The following is a 21554-nucleotide window of genomic DNA, read 5'->3' as shown; positions in this document are numbered from 1 at the left end:
CGTCTTAACAGGTGGATAGGATGCTCCTGGGAAAGGCAGTCCAGGCAGGGAGCCCAGCACGGGCAAAGGCAAAGAGGCTCTCGCTGGTGGAGAAGCAGGCAAGGACGTGGGTGCCGGGGAAGGAGTCGGCATCTTCCCCTCCTGGTTGGCAACACCTGTGGGTCCCACTGTGCACCTCAGCCCCAGAAGGAGGGTCAGGGCTCTGGACTTGGGAGGAGCCTGGGAAAGGAATTGTGATCTGAGAAATCCAGGCTGCATTTATTTAGCTAATTTGGCTGGGCTGACCCCTTAATGGGACTGGGCTGAGCTCCCCTGCTCAGTGGGGATGCCTGAGAACAGGGAAGAATTTGATCTCAGGGTCTGACCCTCAGCCCCCCGTTTTACCACCTTGCTTTCAGTGTTCTCTATTACCGATGCTGTTATTATCGTGAAGCCTTCTGTAGCCTCCTTTCATTCCAGCCATTACATTTTCTGATTTGACCTGTTGACAATTAGTCTTCTCCCAGTGGGGCTTGGGTTTTGTTTTGTTTTTTATGCACTTATTTTTCAAAAGTACTTTCACAAGTAATTTGAGTTGGTTTTATTCAACCCATCAGTCAGGCATCAGCGCCGTGGGTAATTGTTAGCTGGTAACAGCTGGTGTGTCACTGGACAAGCGTGGACCTGGAGTCCAGACTCCCGCAGCGTTCCCACGTGCTGGTGAAGAACGTGGGCTTACAGCTGAGTGTGGTTCAAGTTCAGAGCTGAGTGCAGACCCTGGGCTCACCCGCTACCAGCTGTGACCTTGGGCGAGTAATGGAAGAGCTTTTCGTTTCACTTAAAATATCTTTAAAATATTCTTTAAAGTACTTTTGTAAGGATTTCATGAGTATATTTTCATTGTTTAAAAAAAAAAAGATTTCACCCCATCCCAGCGGCCCCTTCAGAGGCAGCCCTGGAGGTTTTCATGGGGTGACAAACCCACAGAGACAGACACGGTTGTGTTTTTATTTTTTGCTTTTAACATTAAAGATGCGAAGCTTGACGTGTTGCCCTGTGTTCGATTTTTCACTTAACAGCATGTCTTGGAGATTCTTTCAAGTCAAGGCATGCAAGCACGTGTCTAAGCCAGGGTTTCCCACCCTTGGCACTAGTGACATTTGGGCATGGATGATTGTTTGTGGTGGGGCCGTCCTGGGCATTGTAGCATGTTGAGCAGCATGCCTGGCCCCCACCCACTAGATGCCAGTAGCATTCCCCCTGTTGTGATGATCGCACTGTCTCCCTACATGCTAATATCCCTTGGGAGGCGGGCAGAGCTGACCCTGGTTGAGAACCACTGGTCTACGCCATACTCCATTCTTTCCACTGGCTCTAGAGTATTTTTATTTAACCAGATGGCCATTCAGATCATTTCCAGCTAACTTGACACTCTAAGCCTCAGTCTCCTCATCTGTGAAATGTGTGTGATTAACAGTGCCTTTTCCTACAGGGCTGCTGGGAAAGTTAAATGGGCTAATACACCGAACATGCTTGGAAGAGGGCTAGGGTCATAGCAAGATGCCACAGAAACATAAAATCTTCTTATTAATCATACGCTCTAAAATGATCCTTACTCTGTGACTGGGGCAGGCCTTGTAACAACCTCCCTGACCCTCTGTCTCTTCATCTGTACACATGGAAATCGCTACCGCTTGACCTCACAGAGTTGTCATGAGGATCAAATGAGATAATAGCTGTGGAAGCGCGGAGCCCACGCCTGATGCCCACTGTGGGCGCTTAATCTGTTCCCACTCCTTTATTCTTTGAGTCATCCCTGTGAAAGAGGTGGGCCCAGCTTGACTGAAGGGGCTGAAGCCAGGAGGATACACCCTGCACGTGATCCTTCCTCCCAGAGGTGGTCCCAGAGCTCAGTGTGGGGAGCAGAGCCGCGGGCCAGGAGGCGACTCGAGGGCTGGGGGAGGCCCTTGCCCTGCCCCGCCACCCCTGCTGTGGCCTGACCTCTCCCGGCGTTCATCAGCATGGGCCTCAGAGAGTCCCCACCTGACAGGCCGGGCGCTGAACTTCTGAAAGTGAGCGTGCAGAGCCCGAACCGTGGGCCCGGCCTACTTTGGGGTGTTTCATCGTCGTTCATTGCCCCATTTCTCCTCCTATGGAGTTGTCACCAGACGGGTTGCTTGTTTCTGGTCGTGTGGAGAGCCCGGGCTGAGAAGTAGCATGGTGAATAATTCAGGCTCCAGGTTCACACACATGGCTTCCAATCCAGCCCCAGCACATTCTAACCATGCGACCTTGGGCAGCAGACTTCATCTCTCTGAGGAAAGGGCAAGACGCACACCCCGCTCCCAGCACACAGTGAAGATTAAGTGACATGACACAGCCCAGAGCCCAGCACAGGCAGTGCCTGCAACAGCTATGGCTATTGTAGGTGTTGCTGTTGGTATATTATTATCATCAGTGTAGTGATTGGTCCACATGGCCGCGGGGGATTGTGAGAGGGTGGTGGGCTCAGCCTTGCAGTCAGGTCGGAGCCCACCAACCCCCTTCCCACACCGTCGGGGAGAGCTGCCTGTGGTGATGGACATGCTCTCCGTCTGCTCTGTGCATTGCAGCGGCCACTAGATTCATGGGGCTGGTGAGCACTTGAAATGCGGTCAGTGCGACTGAGGAACTGCACGTTTAATTTCATTTCCTTTAGAATCGTTTCTTGGGAATTCTGTGGCAGTCCAGTGGTTGAGACTCCGCGCTTCCACTGCAGGGGGCACGGATTCAATCCCTGGTTGGGGAACTAAGATCCCGCAAGCCATGGAGGGTGGCCAAAAAAAAAAGGAAAGAAAGAAATCGTTTCTTCCGTGTCAGTTACAACGGGAAGAGTTACACGTGGCTAGTGGCTACCATGTTGGACCGCATAGCCCTAGGCGAGTAAGACCCTGGGGCCCGTCTCCACTTGTTGGTCAGCCTGACCGTTGCTGCTGTGAAGCAGAGCCTCAGCTTTGATGACTTCATCTTCCGCATAATGGGGAAGATGGGCTGGTGGTCTTCCCCTACTGCCATCGAGCTACGTGTTCCTTCCCCTAACGGTCCTGAGACAGGCGGAAGCCCTCACCGAGGGGTACCCACCCACATCCAAAGGCCCTGCTTGCGTGAGCAGAGCCAGGAGACCCTCTGAAACCAAGCAGGCAGGGTCTGGGCTACACGGCTCAGTGATGGGGAGACCCTGTCATCACAGAGCCTTCCTGAGGAGTCAGGCAAAATTGCCGCCGTGTCCAGTACAGCCCAAGACGGTCCCCCTGTGCTGGTGTCAGTGACAAGCTGTGCTCCAGGCAGTGGGCTTATCCCAAGCCTGAGACACCAAAGCTTCTAGAGTTTTCTCTCATCACCTCCCCCCAACAACCCTGTGAATTGGTAACTCTAGTCTTCCACGTTTTATAGACTAGAAGACGAATGTCCAGAGAGGCCGAGCTGCTCACTCAGTCACACGGCCCGGCAGTCTCGGTGCTGGGTCCTGGGTCTCCCGTTTCCTACTGTTGTGACCAGTGTGGAACTGGAAAACGAGTGGACTTCACATAGGCATTCACCATCCATCCCATAATGAATGTTTATGGAGAGCTGGCCTTATCTCAGGCTGGGAGAGGCACTTTACACCAGGGGTTCTCAACTGGGGCCGATTTTGTCCCCCGAGGGGAATTTGGCAATGTCCGGACGTAGCTTTTTTTCCATTGTTCCAATTTTTTATTTGAATTTGAAATTTAGCAAAATCATTAAAACAGAAATTATGAAAGGGGCAGAAAAATCAAGAATCAAACACCATCTGAGCCATGGGAACCTTGCACAGGAATGGCAGTGGGAACAAGTAACAAGTGTACAGCTGGCCTAAGAAGGACTCAGTGATGGGACTTCCCTGGCAGTCCAGTGGTTAGGACTCCACACTTCCAATGCAGGGGGTGTGGGTTCAATCCCTGGTCGGGGAACTAGGATCCCACACGCCACACAGCGCAGCCAAATTTTTAAAATTAAAAAAAAAAAAAAAAAAGGCTCGGTGAGGAATGAATTCAAGGGGCATTAGAAATTCTAACCTCCCTTAATGTAAAGTGAAGTGCATCTGGAGACAGTTTTGATTGTCACGGTTGGGTTGGGGGCTGAGAGTAAGGATGCTACCAGACATCCTGCAGTGCACAGGACAGCTGCGCTGCAAACAAGGACCAGCCCCAGGTGCTCACAGGGCCAGGCTAAGAAGCCCTCTCTGCACAGATTACCTCCGCTCACCCTCAAAGTGATGCTCTCTGGTCCACCTTCCTGGTGGGGGCCACAGGGTTAAGAGAGATGAAGTAACTTGCTCTAATGGTCACATCATAGCAAGTGCCTGAAGCAGGACTTGCACCCAGGACTCTGCCCCCAAAGCCTGGGCTTATAACCACCACGCGTCATGCCTCGTAGGTAGGGCCTGTTGATCCACGGGGGACCCGGATGGTCCTCAGCAGGTCGTGAAACCCCTAAAGTTGCATGCATCATTACAGATGTATATTTTTCTAGGGGGCAGCCCAGAGATTTTATCAGCTTCTCGGTGGGAGCCACGCACCCTCCCACAATTTAGGATCTCTGGCCAGCAAGTTAGAGGATGGCTTTTTTGCCCAGAGGGTGACAAGGAGGTTGTGCTTTCCACCATGAGTTAACCATCTTACGTAGACACCCCCCCACCCCGTATGATTCCTTCCAAGAGATTCCGACTGACGTTTGTTCCTTTTCTTTCAGGCAATCGCTCCTTTGCTGGAAAACAACCATCCACCACCAGATCTCTGTGAATTCTTTTGCAAGGTACGGCACTGCTGAAGCGGGGCTGTGTTTTTAGGAAGCAGCCTGTCTCTGTATGTGCATGGCAGGGGTTGGTTTTGCAAAATTTGCTGAAAACCAAACTTAGACCCTCCCCTCCGGCTCTGACCCAGGTCAGGGCCCCAGACACAGCCAGAGACAAGCCAGGCACCCCGTTCTTGGGTTACAGCCCCCTCTCTGCCAGACAGGTGATAAGCGAGGCCCAGGGTCAGACCAGCAGGTCAGGGAGGAGCATCAGAGTTTTCCTTGGAATGTCTTCCTGGCTGTCTTGGGAGAAGTTTGCAGCAGACTTTCTGAGCTCCTGACATCAGAGCTGGGCTATTATTATTAGCCAAGGCTCCTGTGAGCACCGGCCGGCCCACAGTGAGGGCACAGCCGTGGGGCTTTCCCTGAACAGAGCAGGCAGGCGGGGGATGCCAGGTGAGCTTGGAGGAGCCCCAGAGCAGGACATCCAGTCCCAGGGACCCCGCGCCAGCCTTGCAGTGGGATTTACATGGAACATCCCCAGGGCACGTCAGGGACCAGGCATCCCCCGTCTGAGAGCACCTTGGTGGCCCGGGGGCTGGACCAGCACACGATCCTGTTTGATCCTTTGCTGGGTGATTTTTTTTTTTTTTTTTTAATTAATAGTAATCTTTTATTTATTTATTTATTTTTATATTTATTTTTGGCTGTGTTGGGTCTTCGTTTCTGTGCGAGGGCTTTCTCTAGTTGCAGCAAGCGGGGGCCACTCTTCATCGCGGTGCACGGGCCTCTCACTATCGCGGCCTCTCTTGTTGCGGAGCACAGGCTCCAGACACGCAGGCTCAGTAGTTGTGGCTCACGGGCCTAGTTGCTCCGCGGCATGTGGAATCCTCCCAGACCAGGGCTCGAACCCGTGTCCCCTGCATTGGCAGGCAGATTCCCAACCACTGCGCCACCAGGGAAGCCCTGGGTGATTTTTTTTTAATGCAATGGTCTGATGTCCTTGGGAAGTCGCAGGGCCTGGGTTTGCTGCTTTCCCAGCGCTCCCCTGCTCTTCCTCCTGCCGACCCCCTTCACCGAGCTTGTTCCTTCCACGGCCACACACCGTCCTTTGGGGGTGTGGGCTGTGCGCACCAGTGAGACAGACACGTGGCGTGGCAGAGCGGGCTCCTGGGGACCTGCTGGTTCTGGGGTAAAGGGGACCGTGGTGCACTTATTGCTCCTCTGCCCCCTCACCCAGGGAGCACACTCTCTGTGTGTGTTAGGGGAGGCAAGCTTTAGGGAGACAGGATCACATCATCCTCTTTGGCCCTGTCTCTCCATCAGCAGACCTTTCCCAGCGACCCACAGAGCAGAGGGTGGGCCCAGCCTGCTACCCGAAATGCCAGGTGCATCTCTTAACGTGGGCGTGTGCCAGTGCGTGCCCTCTGGCCCACGCGGGTGAGCCCCGAGTGTACAGTTGTGTGTGTGTGCAAGAGCGTGTCTAGGCGTCAGGCCCTGTGCTGTACCAAGGCCCCCCTCCCCCGTGGGGAACACCTGGGGAGGAGTAACCACTTGTTGGGACTGCACACAACTAAGACGGGCCTTCTCTGCCCCCAGCACCTGGCGCTGTGCCCCCAAGTAGGAGAGTCAGGTCACCCAGTGTTTGGGCTCCTGGGAGAATGGCCAGCTGCTCCCTTACCTGTCCCAGCGGGTCATCTCCTCTCTCAGTATTTTGTCCCATTTAATCCAGACCTGCTCCTTTTTCTCCTCTCAAGCTGGGTGGTTTCTCCCAGATCTCACGGTGTTCAGACTTTTATTCTAGAACAATGGACCTTTGTTCAAAGTAAATCATACCTGAGGGTTCCTGGTAGCACAGTTTGAAAAACAGGGATGTGGAGGAAACCATGCTTTTCGGCGTTTCCTGATAGAACTCCCTGGGTAGCTGCCCTGCCGTTTGGAGGGAGGGGCCCAGGCACAGGGATCGGTGAGACTCAGGGCTGTTTTCCCTTGGTGGGGTTGGAGTCGCAGCCTCAGCACTTCCTCCACCAGGCAGCCCACCCAGAGAGCAAGGCTTGAGGGAACAAAGTCACCTCCACCGGGTCCACTTGGCCAGCTCTCTGGACACGCCCAGGCAGCCTCTCCTGCCAGACTTGGAAGCCAGGACCCCGAGATTTGGGGAAAGTTTACTTATCAAGAATTGTCTAGGATTTCTAATATCCCAAGTCCAGTGTCCTCTTCCAGGGCTGGAAACGGCACCTTCAGGCCCAGGAAGGTTTAAATGTGGTGGAGCAGCTCATCGTCTGTTCCACCCGAAGGCCTTCAATTTCACCTTGAAAAACAAAACCCCGTGCTGGTGAGATAAAATACATCCAAGAGCTGCGTGTGGCCTGCACCCTGCAGCCAGCTTATCAAAGCCTTCAATTGAGAAGTCACAGAATTTTCGAGATTCTGGCACCCAAGCACTAACCCCCGGTATTCTTGCACCTGCTTTCCAAGAGGCTCCTCTGTTAGACCACGCACGCCGAACCTTAGTGCCATTGGGGATCTTGCCCCATTAAATAGGATCGTGTGGGAACGGACTCCTGTCTGTACCCCCTGAAACAATCTCAGACCATCAGTCAGATCAAAACAAAAAGCAAACAGAAGATCCCATCCCCACCCACTTTTCTCACTCCCCCAAAATGAACAAAAAGGTATGCAGCAGTATTGAGCAGGCGAACCCAGGCACCAGAGGCGGGCTCACTGCCCCGAGCCACAGACCGCGGTCAGGGCTTCCACAGGCCCCGGCTGGACCCCGCCAGGCTCGGCACTGACCATTTCCTCCTGCCTCCCCAGCACTGCAGAGAGCGGCCCCGGTCCATGGTGGTCATCGAAGTGTTCACCCCCGTGGTCCAGAGAATCCTCAAGCATAACATGGTAAGTTCCCCCGACACCTGGACCGCAGAGCCAGGGGAGGGGCACAAGCTGCCAGTCTTTAACTTTTCCAAAGATTTGGGCATGGGATTGGCAGCTGACGGCCAGGGCCTGGGCTTGGGATTCTGTTGCACCCTGTGGGTTTTCACGCACCCTACCCCGCTTGGTTCTGTTTTCTGCTCTTAAGACAACAGGAGGAATCTTTCCACGGTAAGAATGACAAAAATAATGTGGCTGGGGGAGAAGAGATAGGTCTCATGTGTGTAGAGTCACAAATAATATCTGTAGAAACTCGGCCCTCGAGGAAGGGGAGTGAACTCCTCACTCCTTAAGAGGGGGCTACCCATAGGAGCGTCCATGGAGAGGGCGGAAAGAGGGCTGTACAGTGCAGAAACCTGACAGTCGTGACCTCAGCCAGAGGTCAAGGTCAACGTCCACAGTGTTAAGTCACAGTGCGGCATGTACCCTTGATGTGATGTGAGGAGGAGGGCCCTGGACCTCGGGGGTCTTCTCTCTCAAACCCACCACCTCAGTCTAATCATAACAAAAATGTCAGACTAATCCCAGCTGAGGGACATTCTACAGAACACCTGATGGCCCTCAGAACTGCCAGGTCATCGAACACAAGGAGAGTCTGTGAAGCGGTCACAGCCTAGAGGCCCTAGGAGATGCGATGAGTAATTGCAATGGGGTTTTCTGGATGGGATCCTGGGACAGAAGAAGGACATTAGGGGAAAATCGAGGAAATCCACATAAAGTACGAACTTAAATTAGTTAATTTTAAAAACGTAGGCGCAGAATTTCATTGCACACTCAATGGCCCGGGCTCTTGTAATCTGCTGGCCCTTTTGCATTCTGTCCTCAGTCCAGTGAGAGCAGCAAATGTCATTGTTTTCTTTGTATTACACGTGGGGAAACTGAGGCTGAGCAAAGTCCTCTAGGCCACAGCTGGGAATAAGAACAACTAGCGCCTACTCTCAGGTATTTACGGAGCACCTTTCAGAGCCGGATGCAGTGTGACGCTCCAGTGTATTATGTCATGTGACCCTCTTGACGGCCCGTGACCTCCTTCTGCAGATGAGGAAGCGGAGACCCAGAAAGTGCCGTGGGTTTCTCCCGGAACCTGTGGGCAGCTGTGATTTCTGTAGGTTACTCAGGGACCTGTGGGCAGGTGTGGTCTCTCATGAGTGGTGCTAGGGGGAAGGCAGTCTGAAGCAAGGGCTGGTGTTCCAACAGGCTCTGCTGAGCCAGCCACCAACCTGGACTGACGTCGTCTGGGTGGCGTGGAGGCATCTGTGTCATTGCATCACACGTTGGGCCACTGAACCGGTTGTGGGGTGACCGTGACTACTGCCCCCCAACTCTGTTGAGAGGCAGCATGTGAAAACAGCTCTGAAAAGGGGTGACCTGCTCACAGTTTGGTTTGTGAGGTAGCTTTCCTGTCTCGACACCAGACCCCCAAAGAATAGTACATAACCTACCCCCTTCCCCAGTCAGGAATGGAAAGTGTGACACATGCGCCGCACTTCCCCATCCCACACCCTTGGCAGACATCATTAGCCGATTACAGCACTCCTCCTGCAGAGCCCAGAGGTAGCTTCAGAGTCTTTCTCCACACAGCATTCCAAGCAGCAACTACCGGTTGTACCGTGTTGGTACCGTACAGATTCTCTTGACCATTCTCCCTGAGTGATCACACACCATAATTAAATTGTTGCTTATTTCTGAGATCCTCCTTAATTTGAGATAAATGTATTTCTTGTTTTCTGAACACAGCTGAAGGGAATACTCCATCCAATTCTTTCTTCAGGACTAACAAACTCCCCTGGGGGATGGGGGGTGTGCTGCCTTAATTTAGGCTTTAGTCATTGCAAGGGCGCTCTCTGGCCTCGGCCAGCTGGGAGGAAAAGGTCCCTGATTGTTAACTTTTTTTTTTCCCATTTATTTATTTATTTTTGGCTGCGTTGGATCTTCGTTGCTGCGCGCGGGCTTTCTCTAGTTGCAGCGAGCGAGGGCTGCTCTTCGTTGCGGTGTGCGGGCTTCTCATTGCGGTGGCTTCTCTTGTTGCGGAGCACGAGCTCTAGGCGTGCGAGCTTCAGTAAATGTGGCGTGCGGCCTCAGTAGTTGTGGCGCACGGGCTTAGTTGCTCCGCGGCGTGTGGTATCTTCCCGGATCAGGGCTGGAACCCGTGTCCCCTGCATTGGCAGGCGGATTCTTAACCGCCGTGCCACCAAGGAAGTCCCCTGATTGTTAACTTTAAAGTCACTGTGGATGTGGTGTGAGGTGAAGGCCATGCCCTTTCGGAGTCCAGAGCAAAGGTTCTGGAGTTTCTTTTGCAAAGGACCTTCTCTCATCACAACATGTCAGTGACAGAGCCACATCCCCAGGGCACCCCTGGCCAGGGTCCAGGCCTCCTCAGGTGCGTAAGCATTTTTGCACGTTCCATGGTAGTCAGTAGGCTGTTTAATAAGGGTTCTTTTAGGACATCTGACTTCAAAGGGGAAAATATCAAATTTCAGGCAGCCTCCGAAGGCTTAACCATACAGCATCTCCCTTATACCTGGTTAGTTTTATGGGCCTGGAGTGTTGACTGTGTGATTTTCTGGATAAAAATCAGAACAGCTACAAGGCAGATCCAGAATTTATAGCATCTTTTGTGGCCTGGCAGAGACCAGGGACCCTCGGGCATGAATCCTTACTTCACTTTTAAAGAACTCCCCCGTGTGGTCCCGGGGTCTGGGGACGCTGTAACGCTTCACGATCCCACTTCCTCTTGAAGTCCACTAACTACACACTGAACTGTGTCAAAAGAGAACTGTAGACAGGACGGGGTGGGGGAATTAGGCGCTCCTGCAAAAGAGACAAATGGCTCACACCAGGCATGGGAAGCACCGCAGGCCTTCAGTGTCACCCACTTAACACTCCCTAAATCTACGTGATCGGCCGGGACAGCATTTCGGAGCTGGCGCGGGGTGTCTGGTCACTGCCTGCCGCCAGCCACAGACCTGTCAGCACAGCCTGAGCCCTGACTTCTCTTCACCCCACGTGCAGTGTTTCTCAAGGACACGCTTGAATGTTTGGGAAATGGGGAAGGTCACACACCCCCGTGGTGTTCTGGGATTTCAGAGCTTCCCCTACTCTCAGAGTGCATCTTTTATATCCCGTGTCCCGTTTCAGGGATGAGCAAACTGAATCTAGGTTAAGAGTCTCAAAGAATGTTACTCCTTGGGCCACAATAAAAACTAGATACAAATGGAAGCATTCCTTAAGTATGTTCCCCTGGAGATTCTAAACAGTTTGTTCAACTGCATCCCCAAGAATGATCACGGTTCCTCTGCCCGCATGCCACTCATTGGTGTGTTCTTGTGGCAGAGGAGGCAAGAAGATGTGGCTGTGGTCCCTAGTGGACCGTGATCTGACCTCCTACTTTCCGAAGGCAACATATTTGACTTTGCCAAAGAGGCAAAATGTCCCTCACCCACATGTTAAAAGGCCACCAGACCCATCTATAATGGTAATTTCCAAGGAAATGACCTTGACTATCCAGAAATCTAATAACAAAGATAATGGCAGTTAGCAGGGTTTAGTTGAATCAGTCTTCATAGAATCATAAAACGTTAAGGGTGGAAGGGGCCTAGAGATCGTTTCTTCAACTCTCGTTCCACAGCGGGGACGGTGAGGCCCAGAGAGGGCCATGGCTGCACAAGGCCACACAGCTTTCCTGTTACCCTTTTCCGGGGACTCAGGGACTCTGGGCAACTTCCTCAGTTTGAAAGCACAGTCAAGCTTCCACCTTCTCTTCATGCAGGGGCCCCATCCTGTAGCCCAGTGCTCTGTGTGTGCGTGTGTGTGCGTGTATGTACGTGTGTATTTGTGGTGTGTGCACGCATGCACGCGCGTGTGTAGATCCTTCTGAGCTTTCTCGTGGCTTTTGCTGCCCTCCTTATGCAAAGGCATAACCCTAGTAGGCAGGATGGAAGCAGATGAGCCCCCATCGTCTTGAGGATCCTAATTCAGCCTCTCACTCCAGGTGAAGAAGCACCAGACACTCTAGAAACTCGCTCCTGTGAGCTGGCAGGAGGGTGTGGGCGGGCCGTGCTCTGATCTGAGCTTTCCCCAGGGCCCGCAGGATCGGTCAGGTCCACAGGGAAAGTCTCCACAGGCTTTATTTTAGATTGGAGTCCTGATCCAGGTTGCTTTTTATTAAATGGATTCCCCCTGAGCGGGGGCAGGAGAAGAAACAGAGGAGTTTGGAGACCACCAGGCTTCCCTCTGATGTCTTGCTGGTCAACCTCATCACCACACTGTGACTTGCCCTCTTGGCCGTTCACACCCCAGCACGCGGGTTCAGAAGTCCAGTGACGTGGGAAGGGACGCAGTCCTTTCCTGGCCCACGCCCTTCTCTCCTGCACCACCTGTGCTGCTTCTCCTGACAAGTCCCCAAGCTGACAGCCACCTTGGACGTTGGCCTTTCCCCTCTTAGCTGAGAAAGCAGGGGGCCCAGAAACTCTCGGGGGACTGCAGAAGAGGAGCTGGTCCTCGCTGGAGGCCAGCTGGGCATCTGCAGGCCCCCGTGCAGCCGCGCAGAAGGGAAACCCCAGCTGGGCTGTTCTCCGAGCACGTCTGGGTGGCACGCTGACCCACAGGGTGGGTGACATGTGTCAGGGACGCTCCTGTGGCAGGACATCTCCCGTCTCCACGGGCAGCCGTCGGGAGGTGTGAGGAGAGGGTGAAAGGGCCGGTCCCTTCGAGTGAAAGATACGTGTGCTTCTAGGAAGAGGAGATGGCTGGCATGTCCCCGTTGCCTTCCACCCCAGTGTCTCAGGACAGAGTGGGGTCCCACCACCCCTCTGGCCTCCTGCCTGCCTGTCTCCGCAGCTCCTGCCCTCTGCTCTCTCTGCAGGACTTTGGCAAGTGCCCGCGACTGAGGCTGTTTACTCAGGAGTACATCCTTGCCTTGAACGAGCTCAACGCGGGGATGGAGGTGGTGAAGAAGTTCATTCAGAGGTGGGTTCCTCAGCCGGGCCCCCTCCCCTTCCTGGCCTGCAAGCCAGCTTGCCTCTGCACCCAGAACCACTCACTCCACTGATGCCTGGAGAGGAGCTGCTGGCGTTCAGAGGCCCCAAGCGTCTCATCTTCTACGAGGGTCTCCTGCGTCCTCCTGACCCCATGTGGTCTGAGGCACTCGCTTGCTGTGTGACATTGAGCCAGTCGCTGTACCTCTCTGATCCTCTTTCCTGTGCTATCCACAGGGGTTGTCGTGCAGTTAAATAAGATGATATATGAGGAAGCCCCTAGCACAGTGCCTGATGCTCAGTAGGAACTCAGGAAATGGTTAACAGTCCTAAATAATGAGAGTATTTCTGCAGATCCCACCTGTGGGTGCTGGGTGTGTAGGGAACGATCTCCTGCTAGCCCTGGAGAGTCATCATTGGGGATTTGAACGGCCACCTCCCAGACTTGGCCTAGAGGAAGCCTGATATTCTGACTCTTACTTTTGGTGTTTGGGGTGGGGAGGGGGTGCTTTTGCTTTGATTTTTTAAATTTTTTCTGTGCCTCAGTTTCCTCATCTGTAAGATGAGAACTATAGTACTTACTTCATCTAGGTAACGTGAGGATTCTGTGAACTTATACACATAAACACCAAGGACCGTGCCTAAGTGTGATGGGAACGTTAGTGGTCGTTGTCACTACTCTTCTCATTTTTTAAGAAAATCGTGATAACCTGTTTAAGCCGGTTCCAAAAGATAGTCACCTGGAACTCACAAAGCATTTCCAAACCCAAAGAATGTGTCCTTCTGGGCACTTCCCTGGCGGTGCAGTGGTTAAGACTGTGCACTTCCACTGCAGGGGGTACGGGTTCCATCCCTAGCCGGGGAACTAAGATCCTGCATGCCGCGTGGCACAGCCAAAAAAAATAGATACATTTAAAAAAAAAAAAAAAAGTTGTCCTGCTGGAACCCTGGTGACTCCAGGGTCCCTTTAAAGCACCCAGTAATGGTTCACAAAATTGTTTTAGGTTAGGCCTCTTAGTCCCAACGGCCACACCGATTTTCCAGGAATGTTACAGGTATTATCCCCAGGCCCCAAACAGCCCTGGGAATAGGGATATTAGCCCCATTTTACAGATGAGAAAACTGAGGCACAGAGATAGCTGTGACGAATAACAATGGCTGGCATTTATGGAGGACTTAGCAACTGTGTCCCAGACCTCATGCTAGGCCAGGATCAGGATGACCATAATAACTTTTCTTTCAAAGCAGGCCACTTGGAAAGGAAAATGAGGTGAATAATTGTTACAGAACCACTGGGCATGAATTACAGACACAGGACGTATGGCCACTGTCTGCTAACTCTTCCCATGAATTAGAAAGTTAGGTCCTCATGGTACCCACTGAGGAGGGGGCCGTTGTCCCCATTTTATAGCTTAGGAAAGAGTGGAGAGTTTAAGAAGCTTGCCAAGGCTACTCAGCTGGGCGTGAACCCAGGCTCCCTGGATCTGGAGCCCACGGTCCAGAGCTTGGCTCTCTGCTGCCTGCACATGGCAGAGCCAGGACGCAAATCCCGGTGTTGCCAACTCCCCAGCAGAGGACTTGGGGTGCCCCCCATCCCACCCCCCAGTGTGTGTCTGAAGGGCACCCCGGCCTCCCCCTCCTCCTTGCCGTCACCGTCTCACCTAGCCCTCTGCTCTTTTCCAGCATGCACGGCCCCACGGGGCACTGCCCCCACCCCCGGGTCCTGCCCAACCTGGTGGCTGTGTGCCTGGCCGCCATCTACTCCTGCTACGAAGAGTTCATCAACAGGTCAGTCCCCACCGCCTCGGGAGAGCCTGGGCGGGACACGCTTGCCCCAAGGACGGTGACCTGTACACACCTGGCCAGGCAGGGAGGTGGAGTGGCTTCCACTGGACCTGCCTCAAGTGTGTTTGCCAAATCCCCTGTGTTCACTGGTGCCAGGGCCCAGAACCCAGGGATGTGACTGGAAAAGCAAACACTGTGAATCAATAGTGGCACTGCAAGGCGTTGTGTTGACTTGGCTTTAGGAACAAGTGTTTTATTCTGAAGATTTCTCACCACCAGGCACATGTAACCGGAAGAAGCCATGACAGAGCCACTGTCCTGGGTCCCCCAGGGTTTGGGTGCAAGCAGCTTATTAGGGAGGTAACCCCAGGAAGCAGTGGGAGGGAGCCTGGGAAGGGAGGACAGCCAGCAGACTCGATGTTCCTAAGCAGGTGACCACTGCAGGCACCTGTGCGTGTCCCAGTGGGATCTCCCGGGAGACTGTGGAATGTTCTCTCAGAGTCCCTCCCCTGAGGGATGACGACACCGGGGTAGTTACTTACCAGCTCCCACTCTTCCCGGATTGAGGTTGGCTCCTGGGATGCAGAGTGATGTGGATGCCATTCGTCATATAGAACTTTCTATGGTGATGTCTGGGGTCATCAGAGAAGGTATGATGTGCAGGGCACAGATGGCATCTGCTGCAGCCGCCCTGTCCAGTTGTTCAGGTGGTGTACTGCACAACTCGGAGAGGACCAAAATGTGTCTAGGCACCGCTAGAGCTGGGAGCACCGCAGGAATATATTTCAGTCCTTAAAGAAAAGGCAGTGGAGCATCACTGAAAACCTGTGCAAACAGGGCTACATGAAGATGTCATGCTGGTCATTCCCAGGTGCCTGTTCCATGCCCTACAGCATGTTATATTAAAAGCCAAAAAAGGAGCTTCCCTGGTGGCGCAGTGGTTAAGAATCTGCCTGCCAATGCAGGGGACACAGGTTCGAGCCCTGGTCTGGGAAGATCCCACATGCCGCGGAGCAACTAAGCCCGTGAGCCACAACTACTGAGCCTGCGTGTCTGGAGCCTGTGCTCCGCAACGGGAGAGGCCGCGACGGTGAGAGGCCCACGCACAGCGATGAAGAGTGGCCCCCGCTCGCCGCAACTGGAGAAAGCCCTCGCACAGAAGCGAAGACCCAACACAGCCAAAGATAAATATAAATAAATAAATAAAATTTTTTTAAAAAGCCAAAAAAAAAAAAGGAGGAGGCAGTAGAGAGTAATGCATGGCCTGTACAACCATCCTCGGCATCCCTGTGTACGTGGATGGTCACTTGCCCTTGACCTCATACACTGCAGCTCTGGAGCTGATCTGCATGCATTTCAAACCCAGGCCACCCCAGGAAGTAGGAAGAGCATCAGGAGTGTCACAGACTCGCAGGCTCCTTTTCCTCCTGAAGCCTCTGCCTCATCCACCCTCCCCGGGCTCGCTCCGCAGACACCTGAGCTGGGACTTAGGTTTCGGGGCAGGAGCAGGAAACAGCACCTGCCAGCGTTTTCCCTCTGCGTCTCCAAGGCTCTGCCTGGGTGCCCTACAGCAGGGTTTCCCTGACTTGAGAGCAGGAAGCAGAATGGAATCTCTCCCAGTTCCCACCCTAGGAGAAGGGCAGAGATGGAAAGAACCAGAATTAGGACCCGTGCACACTGTTACACACAGAGGAGACTGGGGACAGCAACAGCCAGCCTTTGTCCTTCTCTCATCCTTTCAACACTTGTTTAGTGAGGGTCCCTGCTGTGCCAGGTGCTGAAGGCACAAAAGTAAACCAGCCGATGGGGCCCCTGCCCTCCCAGAGCGGATGGTGTAGCAGTGGGTGGAGGGGTGGGAGTGAGAAAGCGATGGGTTTCATCAGAGCTGTGATGAAAGAAGCCAGAGGCATAATTAACGTGGTCCACGGCAAGGAGTCTCAACCCTGGCTGCGTGTCAGAGTCACCTAGGAAGGCTTTACAGAAGCTAAACACACATAAACCCTGGGACCCAGCTCCTCATCACTTTGGTGTATTCATCAGAAGACATGTACAAGAAGGTTTACAGTAGCATTATTTGTAATAGCCCCAAACTAAGATCTGCCTCAACCCCAGTGTCCTACAACAGTAGAACGGGTAAGTTGTGGTGTGTTCACACGAAGGCATACTGCAGGACAGCAAGAATGAAGAAACTAGTGCAACCAGCAAGCTGTGAACTAATCTCACAAACATAATATGGAGCAAAAGAAGCCAAACCCGAAAGATACATAGAGTGTGAATCTCGTTCCTTGAGTTTCAAGAACAGGCAAAACGAATCTCTGGTGATAGAGGCCAGAATAGCGGCAGCCTCGGGGCGGGGAGTTAGGTGGAAAGGCGTGAGAGGAGCTTCTGGGTTCTTGGAAATGTTTCACATCTTGATCTTGGTCAGTGGTTCTCAGCTGGGGGCAACTCTGACCCTCAGGGGATATCTGGCAACGTCAGGAGACATTCTGGGCTGCAGAAGGGGAGGGGTGCTGCTGACATCCAGCGGTGGAAGTCAGGGACGCTGGTGAACACGCTGCCATGCACAGAGCAGCCCAGAATCATCTGAACTGTCTGGCCCCAAATGTCGGAAGTATCAAGAAGGGGGAGCCCTGGTCTGGTGGCTGTTTATTACACAGGGGAATTTGCGACAGTCACAAAGCTCTTCACCTAAGATTCGTGGACGAGACTGGACTGATGTTACCCCCAGGGTGTGCTGGAGCCCAGGCACATTTGGAAGCACATCTCTTCCCAATTCCACAGTCAGGGATGACACGTTGGTAGCTTGAATTCAATCATGGTGGGAGTATTTACACCAAGAAAATTGGCAAATGCTACCAATCAGGGCTCCTTTTTCTCTGGAGACTTGGTTGTTAGACATTTACCCGCATCCCACTGGTTATATCTTAAAAAAGAAGAAGGGAAAAAAAAAGGTGCCTGGGCCCCACCCACTGCAATTCTGATTTAATTGGGATGCCCCTGGCATCGGATTCTTTCTTTTTTTTTAACACCTTAGGCAAGTGGAGTATGTGGCCAGAGTTGAGAACCCCTGCTCTAGGGGGAAGTGAGGAAGGGATTTTGCAGGGAGGTGATATTTAAATTGACACCTGCTGGCTCTCAGCAAGGCAAGAGGACAAGATGATCCAGGCAGAGGGAACGGCATGTGCAAAGGCCCGGCAGTGCAGATGGAGCTGCCATTGGTCACATGTCCTACCCATGGTCCTTAAACACCTGCTTCAGAGTCCCCTGGAGTGCTGCTTGAAAATGCAGACTCCTGGACGCAGCGTTTCCGGGCCAGGCCCAGGAATCTACATTCTTAAACTCCACAAGTGATCTGCTCCACGCTAAAGGCCACTGCAGGGGAGAAAGTGAAGGAAACTGAGTGTGCCCTGAGCAGAGAGAGGGGCAGAGGCAGAAGACGAAGTTGGAGAGGAAGGCCAGGCCACGGAGAGACTTGTACCACTGAGCTTCTCCCACCTCCACCTCCCGTGCTGAGCTGCTCCTGGGGTCATGTCAGCGGGTCTGCGGCAGGGCCTGAGCCTCTGCTTGTCTCATAGACTCCCAGTAATGCCGCTGCTGCTGGTCGGGGACCATGCTTTGAGTGGCGGAGCTGTGCCTGTGTGTCAGTTGTGGAGGTTTTATTCTAAGGACGTTGTAGTCGCCGATGGGTTTTAAGTAGAGAACGGACTTGATGAGATGTCAGTTTCCAGACTCCCCTCTGGCTGCCGCTGCAGAGGCCAAGCACGACCTTGGGGATCCCAATAGGTGACGGTTGCTACTAGGTGCCCAGGGTGGAGGCCTGGGGAGGGCGAGGCGGGCCCTGCCGCCTCCTGCTCAGGCCTGCCCTGATTCCCTGCTCAAGACAGCCCAGCCCCCTCAGAGCCCACAGTAGCTGGGGATCCAAGTGCTGCCCTCACCTCCCCCAGGAAATCACGCCGAGGGCTGCAAGACCTTCCCTAGGCTCGGGTCCATCCCACCCCCTTGGTCAGTCCCTGGAAGATAAAACCCCGTGCCATCTACCGGGCCCGTCTGCGGCGCTCTCAGTGGGTACGTGATGTACTTGTGCACAAAAGAACAGACAACTTGACCCAGGTTAGCATAGCTCGCTGGAAAATCACCCAATCTGAGCCAAGCAGCCTTGAAAATCCACTCCTAAATCCCAGCAAAGGCAAAGGGGATGGAGCTGAGCACTGGGTAGCAAGTTAGCTCTGAGTAGCTACACCGCATCTTCCACCAGACCACACACAATTTTCCATCAGCCGTAGCATTCTCGAACTTTAGCTAAAGGGTTTTGTTTTTCCCCAGCAAAGCTTAAAGTGTATTTATCAAACATCCTTGGTGGGCTCAGCTCAGGCCTGGCTCGTGGCACGTGCTGGACAAATTCAGGCCCTCTGAGCACACTGGGGGTGAGTTCTGTGCTTGAGCCAGTCCTTGTGCACAAGAAGCACGCGCGTCTCTTTGGAAGCACAGGCGCATGTGTGTGGCCCATTTAGGGAAGGACTGGACGAGCAGCTGTTTGTGATCATATCATCGTGCTCTGAGCCTCTTGGAACAGTGGGCTCAACCGTGACTGCACACACAGGGAGCCCTAAACATGACTGGTGTCCGGACTCCACCCTAGAGATTCCGACCTAATGGGATATTAGGATGTTTAGAAGTGCCTCAAGGGACACTGGTGTCCAGCCAGGGGTGGAAGGTTCTGGCACAGGGGCAGGAAGGGTGAGAGCGGCGGGTGGGAGAAATCAGGGAGGACTTTGTGGAGGAGGAGGACCTGCATGGGATCATGCAGGATCTTGGACATGCAGTCAGAGACCTGGTTTCAAATCCCAGTCCTCTCCACTTATGAGCCATGTCATCAGGGTAGTCATTTGACCTCTGGTAGCGTCTTTCCTCACCTGTAACGTGGAGACGGTAATACCTACCATTCAGAGATATCTGAGAATGTCTGTGTGGTCTGTGTGATAGCACTTAGCACCGTGCCAGCCCAGGGGCACCAACAAAGGAAGCCCACTGCTGGAGTTACCTTTGTCCTGACGTGCCTCCCCGTAATGTTTGGAAGCACCCAGTGAGGAGGCGCTTTACCCAGACTCAAAGCTCTGACAAGTCCTGCTATAAAGAGGCCCAGCATTTCCCAAACACATGTGACCTCAGTGATGCCATAGCGCCCTTTCCTCAGCTAACACCTGTTAACCGCCTGCACAAGCATCGTTCCTCTAGGCGTTGGAGATGCTGCAAGGGGCGGGGTGGGGGGTTAGCCCAGAGTGGTGGGGTGCTGCAGACAGGAGGCACATGCAGACTCCAGGGGACTAGTATTTGGGGTTTGGGATCCCTTTGAAGGGTGTTCCCAGGCGGAGGGCAGAAGCTGAGCTTTCTCACCCAGCAGGGATGGGGCAGCAGAGGTGGCGCCTGGGCCTTGCCCCGAGGACATTAGGGGGAGGGGGGCAGTTAGACCAGAGGAAGCAACTGGAAGCAAAATCGCTAGTAGGTCTCATAGGTGTGTCCGGAAGGTGGCCAGGGAAGGCATCTTGGTGGAGGTGAACGCCAGGGGCCTTATGGGTCTTGTGTAGAGGTTAACATCACTTGTTCATTCCACAAAGGTGTCGACCGCCTGCTATGTGCCGGGACTACAGCACGTGCCTCGATGACAGGCAGCCGGTTTGGATGCCGTCCCCACCTCTCCCTGTCAGGAGGCCTTGAGGGAGCCTGTCTCCTCGCCGGTGGAGAGGGATCCAGTAGCACCTGCTTATCGCACCGCCCTGGGGTTCCGGGGACACTTAGCCGCGTGCGGCCTGGCACTTGGAAGCACCCACTAGATGGCAGCTCGCGGCTTGTGTGACCCGCCCCCAGGGCGCGCACTCACGCCCCTCTCCGCCTCTCCCCCAGCCGCGACAATTCCCCCAGCCTGAAGGAGATCCGGAACGGCTGCCAGCAGCCCTGCGACCGGAAGCCCACCTTACCCCTGCGCCTTCTGCACCCCAGCCCGGACCTGGTGTCTCAGGAAGCCACGCTGTCCGAGGCGCGGCTCAAGTCGGTGGTCGTGGCCTCCAGCGAGATCCACGTGGAGGTGGAGCCCGCCAGCACTGCCAAGCCGGCGCTGACGGCCAGCGTGGGCAACGACAGCGAGCCCAACCTCATCGACTGCCTCATGGTCAGCCCCGCCTGCAGCACCATGAGCATCGAGCTGGGCCCCCAGGCCGACCGCACGCTCGGCTGCTACGTGGAGATCCTCAAGCTGCTGTGAGTGTCCCCCGGCCTGCCTGGTGCCCTCGGGTTGGGGCGGGGGCTTGCAGCTGGCCGGAGGCGTGCAAGGGTGGGCGTGCTGAGTGGGGGTGCACAGGAGGCAGACGTAGGGTGTGAGCGCACTTGTTCTGGGGTGTGTGCATGCAGGGCTGTGTGTGTGCGTGTATGCTCGAGGATCTGGGCACGTGTGTAGGGTATAGGCACAAGCATGACGTCTACACCTGTGTCCATGAGTTTGAGAATGTGTGAGTGCGTACGCCTGCCAGGATGTGCTTCAGCGCACGGGGCCCGAGTATGTCTGTGTGTGTGGACACCTCTGCGTGTTGTGTAGGGTGTGGGCTCATTCTGAATCTGTAATTGTCCTTGTGTGAGTATAAGTGGCTTTGGGTGTATGCGGGCATAACAGCATATGGGTGATTGCCCGAGTTTCTGTGTGTCGTGTGTGTCTGTGTGTCTACATATAGGAGTTGGATATGGGAGGGATGTGGATTTCTCTATAGGGGCAGTATGTGCGTTTCGAGTGCCTGTGAGTGTAAGTGCACAAGTGTAGGTGTGTCCGGGTGCTTGTGCTGCTTCTGTGCCTGAGTGGCTCTGAGTGCAACATGTGGGTATGAGCATTTGTGCACAAGAGCTGGAGTGTGTGTGTATGTTCTCTGTGTATGTGTGCGGATATGCCCATGAGCCAGCGTGTGGGTGTGTTTCTGTGTCACATGACCCATGCACGCTTCGCGTGTGTGGTATGTACTTGCCGTCAAGTTCCAGCAGTTGCCCCCATGCGGCCTCATCCGCCGGGCGGGGGAGGGAGCCTGGCTGGTGGGAGGAGTTCTG

At 54.0% G+C, this 21554-nt stretch overlaps 1 protein-coding gene across 1 annotated transcript in view; it reads left to right on the top strand.

Annotated features, from left to right (window-relative positions):
- The window catches only part of CMIP (c-Maf inducing protein), a 237991-nt gene that overhangs the window by 192631 nt on the left and 23806 nt on the right, over positions 1–21554 (top strand). Inside the window, exons 6-10 of the mRNA XM_082366336.1 lie at positions 4732–4794; positions 7591–7671; positions 12572–12675; positions 14367–14471; positions 20370–20723. Coding sequence (XP_082222462.1) covers positions 4732–4794; positions 7591–7671; positions 12572–12675; positions 14367–14471; positions 20370–20723 — 707 coding nt within the window. The remainder of the gene's footprint in view (positions 1–4731; positions 4795–7590; positions 7672–12571; positions 12676–14366; positions 14472–20369; positions 20724–21554) is intronic.

The sequence above is a fragment of the Balaenoptera borealis genome, assembly GCF_965194805.1.
Source record: "Balaenoptera borealis genome assembly, chromosome: 19".
NCBI classification, from domain to species: Eukaryota; Metazoa; Chordata; class Mammalia; order Artiodactyla; family Balaenopteridae; genus Balaenoptera; species Balaenoptera borealis.
This window is presented reverse-complemented; position numbering and strand designations above follow the sequence as displayed.